Below are 17,316 nucleotides of genomic sequence, written 5' to 3' on the forward strand. Positions count from 1 at the left end.
TGTGGATCTCTGTCCACCGTGAAGAGCTGCATGTGTTTGAGACGCTACACTAGAGCAGCTCAGAGTCACAGGAGGGTGGTGATCACCGGCATCGGACTCGTTTCTCCCCTCGGAACAGGAAGTGCTCTGCCCTGGCAGCGTCTGATTGGTGGAGAAAGTGGTTTGGTTGCTCTGGACCCAGAGGAGTATAAGACAGTCCCGTGTAAGGTGGCGGCCCGCGTGCCGAGAGGAGATAAACATGGAGATTTCAATGAAGAGGCGTTTGTATCCAAAGGAGAGATCAACAGCATGTCTCCAGCTACAGTTATGGCTGTCGGTGCCGCCCAGTTGGCTCTTGAGGATTGCGGATGGTTTCCCAGAAGCCCTGAGGAGCAGCTCAGCACTGGTGTGGCGGTCGGGATGGGTATGGTGTCTCTGGAGGAAATCGCTCGGACGGCCTCGGCCTTTCAAACACGCGGCTACAGCAAAGTCAGCCCGTTTTTTGTCCCCCGTATCCTGGTCAACATGGCCGCAGGACACATAAGCATCAAACACAAACTCAAGGGTCCCAATCACGCCGTGTCCACCGCATGCACCACGGGAGCTCACGCTGTCGGCGACGCCGCCCGTTTCATCGCTCACGGTGACGCCGAGGTGATGCTCGCCGGCGGGACGGAGGCCTGTGTCAGTCCACTGTCCATCGCCGGGTTCGCTCGCGCTCGGGCCCTCAGCACCAACTGGAACCAGGAGCCCAGACTCGCCTCGCGCCCGTTTCATCCAGATAGAGAGGGGTTTGTGATGGGAGAAGGGGCAGCCGTGCTCGTTTTAGAGGAATACGAACATGCCAAGCAGAGAGGTGCGCGGGTGTACGCTGAGGTGCTGGGATATGGGCTCTCTGGAGACGCCAGCCACATCACAGCTCCAACTGCAGATGGAGACGGAGCCTTTCGGTAATACTGTTTTACTCAATAGTATACAAATAAACACTACACTATTTTGATTGCATCACAACACAACAGGAATTATATACAACTTTATCTGAGGACAGACAGAGTTATTAACTAAAACTAGAACCATAAAAATACATTTTCGTTACTTTAAATAAAACAAATGGTAACTGATATAAAATATAAAAAACTTTATATAAATGTACCAAGAGCTTGTAACACTCCAAAGAGAAAGGAAAAATTCGCATCATATGACCTTTAAATTTACGTTTGCTGTTCTCATTGCATTTACACGGCTTTAGCCAGTAGATGTCCTCAGCGTATTGAGTTTCCATTGGCCTTTACAGCTGCTCAACGTGTTATTAATAACGGGCTCGTTTTTATAATTTCATAACATAGATATTCTTATAGAACACATTATTATTGCTATTATTATTAATCATATCAGTATTATTAATTAGTAATTTGGAGATTAATGTGTAAATCGCGACTTCTGATTTATCAAATGAGGACTTTTAGCACCAAGTCTGGAGACTTGTATTATGGAAAGCACCATGAACCGGATGTCAGCCACTGTCTGTATCTGGTCTGTTACCTTCAGCCGCTGCTGAATCCACGTGAATACAAGTGCGTAATTGAGTTTAATTTCTTTTTAGTTATAATTCTGTGTGAAATGTATTTAAGTTAATGAAGTGGATAGATGGCAATTCGTGCATGAAAATATTCATTTCATGATTAAATGGAGCTTGATAGTGTGATTTTATCTTTCAAGGTTATTCTTTGCTTGAAAGCATATTGTCTGAACAAATTTAAAACATTAAACAATTTTAGTAAACTGTATTTTAATATATACTTAATTTTATTATTTTTTAAAGATATGTGGGTAGTTGACATTTCAAACAGTGACAACTGAGCCAATATGACATGCTATTATATTGTCATATCTATTATATCTAAGCCTATTTAAGTATTTTATATACATAAAATGTTATGTATATAAAATGTTTAACTATATATATATATATATAAGTTTAAAATAGGGTTGGTTAGATATGATAATTTTATTTATTTAATGTTTATTCTGTTGTCTTAGCATAATTTCTTTTTTTATATAACTATTAATGCGCTTAAATCTATACATCTATAATGTTAATACATTAAAATTCTCATTTTTGATCAATTCTTCATGTTGCAACACAACATTTAGAGATTTGTTGAAGTTTTGGGTTCAATTTTAGTCTACTTGATAGTATTTGGTTGTTACAGAGGATTTGAATCACTCCACTGCACATTTGATGTTTATATTTTCATATCTAATATTCTGCTTTATGATAGATGTGATAGATATTATATGATAGCATGTCAGATTGGCTTTTGTATATATATATATATATATATTTAATAGAAATAGAAATATATGTTGGTTAATGTATGTGTGTGTGTGTTTTCACTTCACTCAAATGTTATTCTGAAACAAATGTAGAAAAAACATGAGAAAAAAATGTGTAATAGAAACATAATCATGATGTTTTACTGTGATATGGGTCATGAAATTGAACTACTACTTTTTTCATTATTTTTTACAGTGAAGATCTGATGTGGCCTCAGTCTTCCCAGCACAGGTTGGTCACAATGTCTCTGAGATGCTGTCAGAAGATGTTACTGAGACTCTATGGTGGATCTCTGTCCACCGTGAAGAGCTGCATGTGTTTGAGACGCTACACTAGAGCAGCTCAGAGTCACAGGAGGGTGGTGATCACCGGCATCGGACTCGTTTCTCCCCTCGGGACAGGGTCCATCGCCGGGTTCGCTCGCGCTCGGGCCCTCAGCACCAACTGGAACCAGGAGCCCAGACTCGCCTCGCGCCCGTTTCATCCAGATAGAGAGGGGTTTGTGATGGGAGAAGGGGCAGCCGTGCTCGTTTTAGAGGAATACGAACATGCCAAGCAGAGAGGTGCGCGGGTGTACGCTGAGGTGCTGGGATATGGGCTCTCTGGAGACGCCAGCCACATCACAGCTCCAACTGCAGATGGAGACGGAGCCTTTCGGTAATACTGTTTTACTCAATAGTATACAAATAAACACTACACTATTTTGATTGCATCACAACACAACAGGAATTATATACAACTTTATCTGAGGACAGACAGAGTTATTAACTAAAACTAGAACCATAAAAATACATTTTCGTTACTTTAAATAAAACAAATGGTAACTGATATAAAATATAAAAAACTTTATATAAATAAACTAAAACTACTAAATAAAAATGAATAAATACTATATAGACAGATATAGACAAAAAAACTAATAAAATGCCAAAAACAACAAAATTACTAAATTTTTAATAAAATTAAAGCAAAAACAGAAAATGTAAACATTAAATCTAATTCAATATTTTAAGAAAAATTATAATAGAGTATCAATGATACTGAACTTACACCGATGACAGACAATAAAGAACATTTACAAAAAAAAACCAGGTACTTTGTATGTTTTTGAAAAAACGTATGTATCATTAATAAAAATGTTAAAACCACCAAATTTTCTATTACATTTAATTTTCTTTAATATTTACTTATTTTATGGGTTCATATATATATATATATATATATATATATAAAACCATGAAATTAAGTATATATTAAAATAAATGTATTTAAATGAAATGAGTGATGTCCAGTTTCACCTTGGAAATAAAAAGAAAATCCAGTATTATAGAATAGTTTATCAAAAGATAAAAAGTTAAAGAGACTGTGTACAGAATAAAATAATGTCACACAGCCCTTACGTACACTTATTAGAATACAAATAAACTCATTTTTGTAACCTTTTTGTAAGACTTTTTTTTTATTGCAATATAACAGAAATCATATATAACATTGTTTGGTAACAGGCATTACAGAACAAAAAAGAATATTAAACAGAAAAGAAAAACAAAAACAGTACAAATATAAGACAGTTCAAAGAGGTTCCACAGCCTTTCGATATTTTTTAAAAAGTGCTGTGCATTTTGATTGATCAGAAATAAAATATTTTCAACTTTGTTATTACATTTAATTTAATTTTAATATATACTTAATTTGAGGGTTTTATTATGTAGGCTGTGATGACGTTTGTATGCTTAGATATTGCTGCAGGGATCTAAAAGTGATCCTGAATTATGCAGTTCAGCTCAGTCTAAGCTAGACTTCTGCTGTGTTTCAGGTGCATGTCTGCTGCTCTCCGTGATGCTGGAGTAACTCCTTCAGACGTGACGTATGTCAATGCTCACGCCACCTCCACACCGCTAGGAGACGCAGCAGAGAACACCGCCATTAAGAGACTGTTTGAGCAGCATGCGTACTCACTGGCCGTGTCCTCCACTAAAGGTGCGACCGGTCATCTGCTGGGAGCCGCCGGCGCGCTGGAGGCCGCCTTCACTGCCCTCGCGTGTCTCCACGGCATCCTGCCACCGACACTCAATCTGGACCGCACCGAGCCAGAGTTTGACCTGAACTATGTGGCCTGCACAGCACAGACCTGGAGCTCCAGCAGACGCAGAATCGCTCTCACCAACTCATTTGGCTTCGGGGGAGCAAACGCTTCTCTGTGTTTCGCGAGCCTGTGATTACAGTTGATCAAATCCACTGATATGTCATTATGTAATATTGACCTGTTATTATATGAATCAGTAACAGAGATTCACAACATTGATCCATAAGATGTATCAAACAGCAGTTGTTAACAGCTCTTCACAGTTTACTCTATACTGCATGCATACTGTTTTTAATACGATGCTGTATTCAACAGTAAATGTTTCAGACAGCAGTGTTAAATTGTCACATGAACTCACTGAGTTGCTTAATTCAATTTATTGAATTAATTTTAAATTAAATTGAATTAAGAACGGTAAGAAGCGTATTTAAGAAAAAATTCATTAATTTCATTTAGTTAATTAAGTTGATGGGTGACAATCCGTACACAGATTCAATAGTAAATTAATCTTCATATTTTGATAGAAACTTGCAAGGTTATTCTTTGCTTGTATGCACACTGTCCAAAATAAAATTGTTTTTAAAATGATATATATAATATATAAAATATATAATGTTATATTTGAATACATATGGGCATATGGACAGTTAAATATCATATTAAAAATCTCATATGATTTTAATATGATCTCATATTAAAAATAAATATATATATGTATATGTGTGTGTGTATTTATGTATAAACATTAATTATCTCTCTCCCTTCTCTCTATCTCTATATATATTATTGTTTGATATTAATAATAAAAGCAAAACAAAAGCACGCACATTCCTGTAAAAACTCTCCAACATATTAAATATTACAATTTTGAATTGTATAAAATATAGTAAAATAAAAAAAGTAAAACATTATGCGATGCAATATTATGTACAGTAATTTTTAATTGTGTGCTATTCCGAATTCACCCATACTAGCATTTTCTATCAATTAACTAGTAAATTGATAAAGAACAGATGTTCACTGCTTATCAGATCATTGTTTTCATATAAAGCTGGTCACACAACTGGGACTCTCCGTTACTATAGCAACAGCCGTGTCAACATTAAAGGGTCCAACGTGATAACCAGAACACTTCACGCCTCCTAGCAACTCCCAAATAAACTCCGAAAAACCTGGTCGCTGTCGCTGTTGAGGATTAATTAGATCAGAAGCGACATTAAACTCGTTATTAAGCACTTTAGTTTTATATTCGGCGATCGTTTGATGCATACGTTTGTTTGTTCTTTGTAAGGCGGAACCCGAGATTGGGAGTCCAGAGATCCAGTCGGACGCATTCAAAGCAGAATAAACTGTGTATGGTGTGGTTTCATTTGAGCTAAAACTGCAGGATTATGTTCAAAAACACGTTTCAGAGCGGCTTTCTGTCCATCCTCTACAGCATCGGCAGCAAACCCCTGCAGATCTGGGACAAAAAGGTGAGCAGACCGTGAAAATGATGGTCGACTGGCTGATGGAGCTCAGATGCTGCTAATGCACAGCTAACTTACATAAATGACACATTTAGGTTGTTATTAAAGCTATAGTTTTCATGTAATCTACAGAGGTGTGAAAATTATGGCCTCGGTAACATTATACACGTTCTTGCAAAAAGTACTATGGTATTACCATGGTAACCCCATGGGTTTTGAGCATTACCATGATGACAGTATTATGATAGTATATGAATAACGTTAGTGCTTTAGTGTTTATTAACAGCTTGAATTAGTTATTATTAATATTATTCATTTATTTTATTATTTATCACATTTTCTGTTTTCGTTTCAATTTAGTTAAAGTTTTAGTAATTTAGTTTTTTTTTTTAATATGTCTATATTTATTTTATCTTTATTTAGTTGTAGTTATTTTAGCTGGAATAAAATAAGTGATATATATATATACAGTGGGTACGGAAAGTATTCAGACCCCCTTAAATTTCTCACTCTTTGTTATATTGCAGCCATTTGCTAAAATCATTTAAGTTAATTTTTTTTCCTCATTAATGTACACACAGCACCCCATATTGACAGAAAAACACAGAATTGTTGACATTTCAGGGTTGGGAACCACTGACCTAAAGGATAGAGGTTTATGTAGATATGAGTTATGTATTAACTCACTAGCTCACTAAACAAACATGTTGTTGCAGGTCAGAAACGGACACATAAAGCGCATCACAGACAATGACATCCAGTCTTTGGTTCTTGAGGTGGAGGGGACGAATGTGAGGTGAGTGTTTCCCCGTCCGTCTGTCTGATGCTGAACACACACACACACACACACACACACACACACACACATACACACATCGTGTTCAGACCTGACCCGTGTGTGTCTGATCTCCACAGCACCACCTACATCACGTGTCCTGCAGACCCCAAGAAAACCCTCGGCATCAAACTGCCCTTCCTCGTCATGATCATCAAGAACCTCAAGAAGTATTTCACATTCGAAGTTCAGGTAGGGAATTGGTTTCGTCAAAATAATACAAAGTTGGTTTGTGATGTCAGAAATGTGTGAATGTGTGATGTGTTTCAGGTGCTGGACGATAAAAACGTGCGGCGGAGGTTCAGGGCGAGTAACTATCAGAGCACGACCCGCGTGAAGCCCTTCATCTGCACGATGCCTATGCGGCTGGACGATGGCTGGAATCAGATCCAGTTCAACCTGTCAGATTTCACACGCCGGGCATACGGCACCAACTACATCGAGACGCTGAGAGTGCAGGTGAGACTGATCCAGATCACATTTCACCCCAAAATCAAGAGGAAAACCATAAGAAATTGTGTTTTGCATAAAGAGTACTATTTTGGGACAAATATGTTTTTTAAACTGTGATATATTTCATTTAAGCCTAGATGTGATCAATTGCTAGATTTAATGGTCGATTTATTGTTTATGATTCTGACGGTCAGTCTTATTATAGTTAACTCAACTAAAACCAAAATAATAAAAAAGCATTTCCATTATTTGAAATAAAAACTAAAATAAAATATATAAAAACGTATTTTATTCCAGCTAGTTGCCAAGGCAACATTTTTCATTTTCATTTAGTTTAACTTGACTCACTAAAACTAATAGGTAAAACTAAAAAGAAACAAAAATTAATCAAAACTATACAGACATATTAAAAAAATAATAAAAATAACAAAAACGCAACAAAATTACTAAAGGTTTAACAAAAAAAATAAATCAAAATATTAATAAAAACTATAATAGTATCTGAATGATACTAAAATAACACTGCTGATAGCAAAAAAAAAATTATAAAATGAAAAAAATTGGCATAAATCTAGCAGTAGAACATATATTACCATGATACATGTGACATAATTTCTTTTGCATTAGTTAACTTAATTGTCTTGAAAATAAATAAATTTATAATTTTTTTAAAATGCAAGATTTATACATATTTATATATAAATAAAATAATTTGTATTATATGCATTTATATAATTTTAAGATTATAAGAATGAACTGCTTATAAAAATCTGCCAATACTAAAATAGTTTATAATATCAACAAACTTTGATAATATCTGATATCCAATGTCAGTCTAAACCAGTGTTGATATAAATTATGATAATGGTTGCTAATATGCATCCCGAAATTCAGCCAAAGGTTATTACAGAAGAAGAGACTTCAGTGAAAGCAGATAATAGTTTAGTAATGTATTTACAGTATTAACTATGATATTTGAGCTGAGTTCAATGGTAATTACTGTATGTTGTAAATGCTGTTATTAGAAATAGCCTGAAACTAAAGCTGTCAGACTGTGATTTAGGCGTTTATGGGGTTTGTGATGGCCGTCCTCGTGCCTTTCAGATTCACGCAAACTGTCGCATCAGGAGGGTGTATTTCTCTGACCGGCTGTACTCTGAGGACGAGCTCCCCGCTGAATTTAAACTCTATTTACCAGTACAAAACAAAGCAAAGGTGAGATGCTCATGCACAGACTTTTTTTTTTTTTTACGGTTTATACTGTTCTGTATTAATCTTGTGTATTTTCTCCACAGCAGTGACAGCAGACTGGATTCCTTCATTTCCTCTCTCTGTTTTATCTGCACATGTTCATACTGGATGGATTTCTAGTGGCACTATCTTTGTTGTTTTTCAAGTGTTGTTTTGGAACTGTGATTGGTTTCCATCTGCTGAATAAATATTTTATATGCACAAAGTGAACCCCGATGTCTGTCTGATTATTTTACCTTTACATTTATGCATTTTGTAGACACTTTTATCCAAAGCGACATACAAAAAGGGAACAAAGCCATTTTCTCCAGATATTGTCACATCATATTTCATACACAACTAGATCTGCTGATGTTTTAAAAGATTTATTAAACTGGAACATAAGCTGCCAAAACCTACAAGGAAAACGTAACGTGTCTTCAAGTTACAAAATTTGGCTTTCACTGGAAAAATCTGTTGGTTATTAAATCTCTCTCTCAAATGATTTGTAGAAAGGTACTTTAAATGTAATTCAAAAACTCTTCAAACAAATCTGTTATCACACCTGATTGCGGCAGCTACAATAGAATAAAATTAATTTACATCGCAGTATTATCATAACCATGGTAAATTATGAGTCAACCTAAAACTGTTATCTAGATCCAAAAAAAAATTAAAAAAAATGGGAACAAGCACTGCAGCAGCCAAAATGTTTTAACCAGATAATCAGAAGACAACAAAACGATGATTTCTGTTCACAATATTTGAGAATGTATAAAAAATTATTTACAACATTTGACCAACAGGATGCACCCAAAGGTCTGGTACCAAGTTTTAAGAAAAGTATTTAGCAAAATACAGCCTCACTTATTTGGTGTCCATTATTGTCAGTTACGGCTGGTTCAAGATATCCTCCAGGGGAACTCCTCTGAAAAGAGCTTGAGAGGAAGCAACACTCCTGGTAGAATGAGCTTGAATACCTAGCGGTGAAGAGAGACCTCAGACCTCGTACGCAAGCGAGATAGCATCCCTTACCCAATGAGAAATCCTATGTTTTGATACGACGAGCTCTCTGCGGTCAGCAACAAAACACACCAGCAATTGGGAGGACTTGCGCCATTGGCTAGAGCGGTCCACATAGAGCTTCAAAGCTCGAATAGGGCAGAGCAGGTGAAGCCTCTCGTCCTGAAAAGAAGCAAAAGGAGGAGGACAGAAGGAGTGAAGCACGACCACCTGGGAGCGAAACGACGAGGACAAGACCTTGGGAGCATAACCGGGTCTGAGCCGTAGGAACACCTTAACAAGGCCCGGAGCAAACTCCATGCATGACTCACTAACAGAGAGAGCCTGCAAATCCCCTATGCATTTGATAGAAGCCAATGCCAACAGGAGCATCACCTTAAGGGTCAGAATCTGTTCAGGAGCTGACTCCAAAGGCTCAAATGATGACTTCAATTAGCCCTCCAGGACGACAGACAAGTCCCAGGAAGGAACACTGACAGGGCGCGCCGGCCTCAAATGCCTAACCCCACACATAAACGAAGAGACCAAACAATGTCAACCTAGGGAGACTTCATCCGCATCCCTTTGAGCAGCGATAGCTGCAACATAAACTCTCAAGGTGGTAAGCAGCCGTTCCAGCAACACAAACGTCTCGTCCAGAAACTCCCGCACAAAAACCAATCGGGCAGCTGACTGGATCCACTGCATGAGCTGAACACCACGACTCCAAAACCTTCCACTTGGAAGAATAAAGCCTCCTAGTAGAAGGAGCCCTAGCATTATCAGTGGTTTCCTGAACGTCCACAGGAAGACCAGAGGTCACAGCTGATCGCCCTTGATCGGCCACACCCATAGCCTCCAAATCTCGGGCCGAGGGTGCCAGATCCTGCCCTGGAGTTGAGACATCAGGTCTTTCCTGATTGGAATCTCCCATGGGGTGTGCTCTAGAAGGAAGACTAGCTCCGAGAACCACAAAGCTCGATCGCTGGAACAGCGGCATAACCCTGCTCCACAGAACCCACTAGGTTGGTGAAGTCAGCGTTAGTAAGGCGAGCAGAGAAAGGCTGCTTCCAGGATCTGGAGATTTTGTGATGCAGATCACTGAAAAATGGCAGCTTTCTTCATGAGGGATGAGAATTAGGGCCGCCCAAGAAGTGCTCGTCGAGCTCAGAGGACTGGGACTCACGCAGTTCGTCCGACCACTCAATATTAAGCTTTTCGGTAGCACGCGCTACCGAACTCCATCTGCGAATCTGCGCGAGAGCACTCAGACGAGAGAGGGAGAGAAAGGGTGAGGCCCATCTGCTCACTCTCTATAGCCTCGAGCTCCACATCCGAACCCCAGGCCGCAGATTCATGGAGGGCCTCAGCGGCCTCTGGAGCAGCGTGACGGGGGAAAACGGATGACTCCTTCTCAAAAACCGCGAGCCTTGTGCGAAGAGTTTTGAGACAAAATTACAGTTAAAAGCACCGTAAAAAGACAAACCCATACATTTAAAACTTACTATGCAGTTCGAGCACGCCGGCTGGCAGCGACGAATCTCCATAGCACTTCACCGCGAGGAGAAACGAGGTTCCACTGAATGCAGTCGCTAAAGTGCAAAAGAGAAAGAAGCTGAAACACGGGCCAGATAAATCACTTCTGAAGGGCTAAACGACCACTTCTGAAGGAAGGAAATCTGAGTAGCGGATGGTGTGGTCGCTAGTATTAGAGTGGCGACCTTGTGGCGTCGTGGTGACACCCGCGCCATCAGCCAATGAATTGGCGTGATTCCATACGGGCTTAAGACAATCGGCACACCCAAGGGGCGTTCCCATTGCGTCATAGCTACTCAGTGTTGAGTGAACCTATGAAAGAGAACTACATTAGTGTCCACATAAACAGACGATAACGCCATCTGCCGCTTAAACGCTCGTGCTCTTTAAAGTCAAGATGGATTCTGATTGGCTGTCGATGGTTTTATTTGAAAAAAAAGGTCTGAGTGATTCCCAAGATATCGTTTCTTGATGTTATACTTATATTTTTATAGTTGTGATGTGTTAGTATTTTGCTGTTCACTTATGAGTTAAGGACCATTCACAATACGAACTATAAAGATTACAAAGCGTCCAGACCAACGGACGATAACATTCTGTTTATTATAAGCGTGCTGCAGTTTTGTTGTCCGCCGCTTCAAATACTCAAGCTATTTAAAGCAGGGGTCAGTTGCATAAACATAGCCACTATGTTAAGACTGTCTTAAGAAATAGTTTGACCAACTAGCAGTTAGCCAAGAGGGAACTATTTTCTGACTCAGATTGGGCCAATCTAACTTTTTGTAACTGACTTTAAAAAGTTATGACCAGTCTTGAAGAAAACTATTTAGATGACTTTTTAAGACTAGTCTAAGCAGTTTATGCAACCAGCCCCAGGATGGATTTGACAGGAACGAAAACGCGGCTGAGAGGGATACATACAAAGTCTTAGGAAATGTCTTTCCGAAATAAAAATTCAGTAGACAAAAATTCCACAAAATGGTTTTCAAATTTGAGTTGAGAAAATTACGTGCTCTAGGACATCTTACATCTTTTTAGGCCACCTTGGTACTTGAATCCCATTAAATTCCATTTAAATAACACTACAGGCAAATTAAATGACACATAATATAATTTTGGCTTCAACAATTTCACAGATTCATGTACAATGCTGATATAATGTATATATATATCTCATAAACGATATCTCATAAAATCAACAACAAGTATTGAAATCAACATAAAAGCAGTTACATTCTTTAAATGAACCTTTAAAAGGTTGACAAACGTCATGCATTTCTGAATAAAGTGCAAAAATTCTCAGATTCAGTCAATAGCACCACCAAAGCAACAGCACAGAGAATAAAAAAAACATTACATTTATACTGCAGACACAAATGAGTTCTGAAATGCATTTGGAAAAATACAAACACATTTGTGGCACTTTTGATTTTGCGCCTGACATGAAAATGTCAAGTATGAAATATTACTGAGAAGGCATTGCAATGATGTGCTGCTTTGGCTCGGCAGTGTTAACATTAGATTGCACGTTATAAAACACACCTGCTCAAGTCATTCGAAATAATGATCACATTTGATTTGGGCTGAAGTCTGTTAAAAATCGAATATTTCCCTTCTAAAAATATATGCATTGTTTTTACATTCACCAACTCGGTTATTGCAGAAATGGTTGCGTCATGCCGTGACGCCTTCCGCCGCACTCCCATAATGCATCACGTAATAGTCGTGGACGTACATGAGCACGGCGATTGGCTGGCCGATGATCAGCGACATCCAGACGGCGGCGTTGCCATAGTTTCCCCTCAAGAATCGGCCCACAAAATAGGCGAGCGGGATCTGAAGCAGAAGGAGAATGTGAAATGAGGAATTTTATTTGATGTTTAACAAGCAATATTGAATATTTAAGACTGACCTGTGCCATCATTCCCAGAAACGCCCAGAGGCGAAACATCTTTAGAGGAACACTCACTAAATACTGGCAAAAATTACACAAAACATTGTCAGGACTATTAAAGACACAGGAAAATAGTGTAACATGACTGTAAATTGTAATGTAATGAGCAAAGAAACCTCATGGAAAAACGCCGACATGAAGAACACTGCGATCTGAGCCGCTAACTTATTTACTCCTTTCACCAACATTGGCTTATAAAAGTGTCTGAGGGGAAACAGAGAATGAGAAATCAATGAACAAACTACAGTAAGACATGAACAGACAACACAAACTAATCTCAGAACTGATTTCTGTCGTAATTTGAACACAAACTCAACACTGCTGCAAGAAAACCACCTCTGGCGCACAAATAACAGACAAATCCAATCACAAAAGCTGATAAACTCGGCTTACCGTAGGCACCACTTGTGAACAGGAATGTTCCAGTTCGACCAAAAATACGGAATTGTTTCAGAGTTCCTGCGCATATAAAGATCATCAGTTAAACTCAAAACTACACAGTGTGAAAACGTTCTCATGAAATGGCATCTGCATGCTATTTTACTTCTGCAATGTGATGCATTCAGTGCAAAAAAATAAAAAATAAATACCATGAATCATGCGCACATGTGTTTTTAAAAGACTTTATTTTATGAATTTTGGACATTATTTTTGATATTGGTCTGGAAATAATAATACAACAGTGACTCCAAAAGTAATGCAAGGTCCATTCATTCTAACGATAACTATAACAATAACTATATTAGCGTCCACATCAACAGACAATAATGTTCTGTTTATTACAATTGTGCAGTTTTGTTGTCTGCCGCTTTAAATGCTCTTTAAATTTGGATGGATTCTGATTGGTTGTCAATGTTTTTATCTTTCATTTCAAGTGGAAATAAATCACTCTGAAAGTGATTGCAACTAATGAAGCCCGTTTCTCCCACAGAATAAAAAACAATAAAACTTTGTTTCTCACAATTCAGAGGGGAAAAAATTCTATTGCGAGATAACTCAGAATTCTGTTTTTTTCTTGCAGTTTCAAGTTAACTACATTAAAAAAAGTCAGAATTGTGAGATGAAAGGTCAGAATTATGAGATATAAATTCAGAATTGCGTGAAAAAAAGTCAGAATTGTGAGATCGCAATTACCTTTTTAACTGTTTTATTTTGTGACGTAAACAGGCTTCCATATCCAATGATATCATTCCTCTGTGTTGTTTTTGTTATAGCTGTGTTGTGGATTTCGCTATTCTCTTACGAGTTAAAGGGGTCATATGATGCGATTTCAAGTTTTCCTTTCTCTTTGGAGTGTTACAAGCTATTCGTGAATAGATAAGATCCCTAAAGTTGCAAAGACTAAAGTCTCAAACCCAAAGAGATATTCTTTATAAAAGTTAAGACTCGGCCACGCCCTCCTAAAACGCCTCGTTTAAACACGCCCCCACATGTCTACGTCACGATGTGGGAAGATTTGCATAACGCCGCCCAAATGTTCACGCAAAGAAAGAAGGCGTAACTTTTATTCTCGCTGTAGTATTGTTGTCTCCATGTCGTGGAGACACTTTGTGTTTCGTTGTAAAAGTGAAAATACTTTGTTTGGCCTTTCAAAAGAGGACACGACTATTGTAAAAATCTACGCGTTTCAGAAAGGCGGGGCATAGAGGAAAAACAATAATGTACAGTATGTGGAAAATAATGTGTTTTTTTGACCGTAAACCGCATAAACACATTTCATTACACCAAATACACAAAATAATGTTCTTTTTTAGCAACATCATATGACCCCTTTAAGGACCACTTACAATACGAATGATAACTATAAAGATTGTATAGCATCCAAACAAATGTGATATAGCATTGTTTATTATAATAACGCACTGCAGTTAGGTTTAAATGCTTGAGCTCTTTAAGTTCAAGTGGACTCTGTTTGTCAATGTTTTTATCATTCATTAGCCGGAAATAAGTAGTTCTAAAAGTGATTCCAGTCATTTAGTTCCTTTGTTGTTATAGTTGTAGATTAGACTTCTAATAGAATTAGAATGATTATTAAAACTTCACAGTTATAGTTATTTTTATAATTACCATCCTTGGTGTAAACGGACCTTTAACATTTAACATACTACATATTACTGTAGTTTAACATACTACAGGTTTTGATAAGCCTGAATCAGCTCTGGACGGAGGACGCCACTCACCACCAGTCGCGGTAAAACTCACGGTCTCCAAACTGCATGAGCTCAGCTACGAAGTTCATAGAGGAGTGGAAATACCAATAGAAAAAGATGAGCCAGATAAAATGATTGGGCACCTGTAAAGGCAGGGAGAAGGGGCGGGGCTTGTGCCATTAGACACTCTGAGGAGGAGGGGCCACAAACATGACATCAGCTGTAAAATTCAAGCTGCTTGAAATCCTTGATTCTGATTGGTCAGTCGTGGCATTCAGCATTTAAATATTTTGTATAATGCTAAACTGTATATAATAATTATAATAAATAATTTATGCATTTAGCAGACGCTTTTATCCAAAGCGCCTTACAGTGCATTCAGGCTATACATTTTTTACCACTATGTAATGAATGTATGAATGTATAATTCAGTTTCCTACATAGTTTTAACATAATACAATAATTTACAATATTTTGTGTCTTCTATGATAATGATTAGCCGACTCGACACAATCCTATTCAGATTGTTTAATTATGACTGTATTGAGCTGATCAGCTACAACAGGGGAAACTTGAACTGAATTTGATGAGGGCCTAAATTTCGCACCATAGCAACAGCAGGTGCCACAGTGAAAGCTGTAGCAACAGTAGCCATAGCAACAGCACCTGCAAAAGCACTAGCAACAGAAGCCTTAGCAACAGCATCCACGGCAACAACAGCATCTGTTTGCATTTGTTTCTCTCAACACTTACCGCAAGTTTCAGCAGACGTTCAACTATTCTAGACAAATCCATGTCCTGTTAAAAGAGCCAGAGACTCTATGATCAATAAGTAGTAAAGAAGTGTTTCTGTATGCCTAACTAGTACAAACCCTGGACAACCTTCAATTTCAATGTATTTTTCTCTTCTCTGATTCATACTTTTTAGCAAGTAAAAGGCCTTTTACTATCATTGTACAAAAGTCCACCTTCAGCTCGTGCTTCACGAGTCTTTTTAATATTTCAACACATACTGGACTTCGCTTTACTTGAGAAAAATCATGTTCAAATGTGAGTCTCAAATATGATCATCAGGCTTTTGAAAAATCACTTAATCATGACTGTATTGCATTGCATAATATGTTTTGATCATAAAACTAAGCATTTAAATATCATCTTACTAAGAGATATTATTGGGAGATATACTGTAGAGTGTCATCTGATATTTCATTTTATGTATGTAGTCTGGTATACTGCTATATAGATCACAGATAAGATCCAGATAAGATATACTGTTATATAGATCACAGATATAGATCCATATAAATATCATCATCTGCACCATATTGCATATTTTTGCTCAGTTTGGGCCTCTGCGCTGAGCTGTATTTACACTATATCATGCTATATGAGCCATAAAAGCCTGATGTATCAAATATGCTACTTAACAAAGAACACACATGCAAAAATTTTTTTGTCTAAAGGTTCAAACAACCATTTCAAAACATCTGATTTTTCTAACTATTATTTTATATGTCAGGCTTTACATGTTTAAAACATTAAAGTGAGATTCTACCTGAAAGGGTTTCATTGAGTTCTGAATCGTCGGAACCATCCACTATCAAAAGACAAAAAATAAAAAAATAAATAAAAGTCATTAAAAACATCACGTCACATATATACAAAAACTTGTATTTAAACTACTATTTGCATACCTGCTGTATTAATCCAATCATTAACTGCATTAAAAACAGCTGCAGGAAAGAAAAATAGGTATAAAATGATCAGAAAGTGCAAACTGCAAACGTGTGTCTCAGGACTGTTTCTGCTGTCATATACTCACCATCTCAAGCAGTCGGCGCAGTAAGAAACGCTTCCGTATCCGTGGAGACCGCGGGAAGTTCAGCTCGTAACACAGAGTTGGAACGAAAATAAAATAATAAATGTCTGTAAAAATAATAAAATAAAATAAATGTAAAAATAGAAATAAATAGTAAAAAAAAAAATGTTTTTATTAAAGGGGTCATATGATGCTATTTTAAAGATCATTATTTTGTGTATTTGGTGTAACAGAATATGTTGACATGCTTTAATGTTCAAAAAACACATTATTTTTCAAATACGGTACATTATTGTAGGTCCTCTATGCCCCGCCTCACTCAAACACGTCGTTTTCAACAAAGCCCCCTCCTTTGACAAGCACAGTCTGCTCTGATTGGCCAGCTGAACCAGTGCATTGTGATTGGCCGAACACAACAAGCACGCGTCGGAAATGTAACGCCCCTTACCATAAACGCGAGCTTCA

General features: G+C 37.6%; 3 protein-coding genes across 4 annotated transcripts in view; 2 read left to right on the forward strand and 1 right to left on the reverse strand.

Annotated features, from left to right (window-relative positions):
• The window catches only part of oxsm (3-oxoacyl-ACP synthase, mitochondrial), a 7,521-nt gene extending 2,486 nt beyond the window's left edge, over positions 1-5,035 (forward strand). Inside the window, exons 3-4 of the mRNA XM_016567418.1 lie at positions 1-929; positions 4,134-5,035. Of these exons, the coding sequence (XP_016422904.1) occupies positions 1-929; positions 4,134-4,536 (1,332 nt within the window). The 3' untranslated portion in view covers positions 4,537-5,035. The remainder of the gene's footprint in view (positions 930-4,133) is intronic.
• A 490-nt stretch (positions 5,036-5,525) lies between these two features.
• Positions 5,526-8,621, forward strand: cfap20 (cilia and flagella associated protein 20). 2 transcript variants are annotated; one of them, XM_016567449.1, is made up of 6 exons: positions 5,526-5,878; positions 6,589-6,668; positions 6,788-6,899; positions 6,978-7,166; positions 8,265-8,375; positions 8,459-8,621. In XM_016567449.1, exons 1-6 carry the CDS (start codon positions 5,795-5,797, stop codon positions 8,459-8,461), a joined length of 579 nt encoding a protein of 192 aa, XP_016422935.1. In that variant the 5' UTR covers positions 5,526-5,794; the 3' UTR covers positions 8,462-8,621. The 2 variants fall into 2 exon arrangements, with proteins under 2 accessions (XP_016422935.1, XP_016422934.1); XM_016567448.1 differs by having other exon boundaries at positions 5,528-5,878; positions 8,456-8,621.
• A 2,648-nt stretch (positions 8,622-11,269) lies between these two features.
• The window catches only part of dgat1a (diacylglycerol O-acyltransferase 1a), a 33,657-nt gene continuing 27,610 nt past the window's right edge, over positions 11,270-17,316 (reverse strand). Inside the window, exons 9-17 of the mRNA XM_016567419.1 lie at positions 16,855-16,958; positions 16,727-16,765; positions 16,588-16,629; positions 15,786-15,830; positions 15,063-15,175; positions 13,276-13,341; positions 12,999-13,086; positions 12,841-12,903; positions 11,270-12,764 (exon numbers count right to left, since the gene is read on the reverse strand). Of these exons, the coding sequence (XP_016422905.1) occupies positions 12,603-12,764; positions 12,841-12,903; positions 12,999-13,086; positions 13,276-13,341; positions 15,063-15,175; positions 15,786-15,830; positions 16,588-16,629; positions 16,727-16,765; positions 16,855-16,958 (722 nt within the window). The 3' untranslated portion in view covers positions 11,270-12,602. The remainder of the gene's footprint in view (positions 12,765-12,840; positions 12,904-12,998; positions 13,087-13,275; positions 13,342-15,062; positions 15,176-15,785; positions 15,831-16,587; positions 16,630-16,726; positions 16,766-16,854; positions 16,959-17,316) is intronic.

This window comes from Sinocyclocheilus rhinocerous, unplaced genomic scaffold (genome assembly GCF_001515625.1).
Source record: "Sinocyclocheilus rhinocerous isolate Xijiao unplaced genomic scaffold, SAMN03320098_v1.1 scaffold422, whole genome shotgun sequence".
NCBI lineage: Eukaryota > Metazoa > Chordata > Actinopteri > Cypriniformes > Cyprinidae > Sinocyclocheilus > Sinocyclocheilus rhinocerous.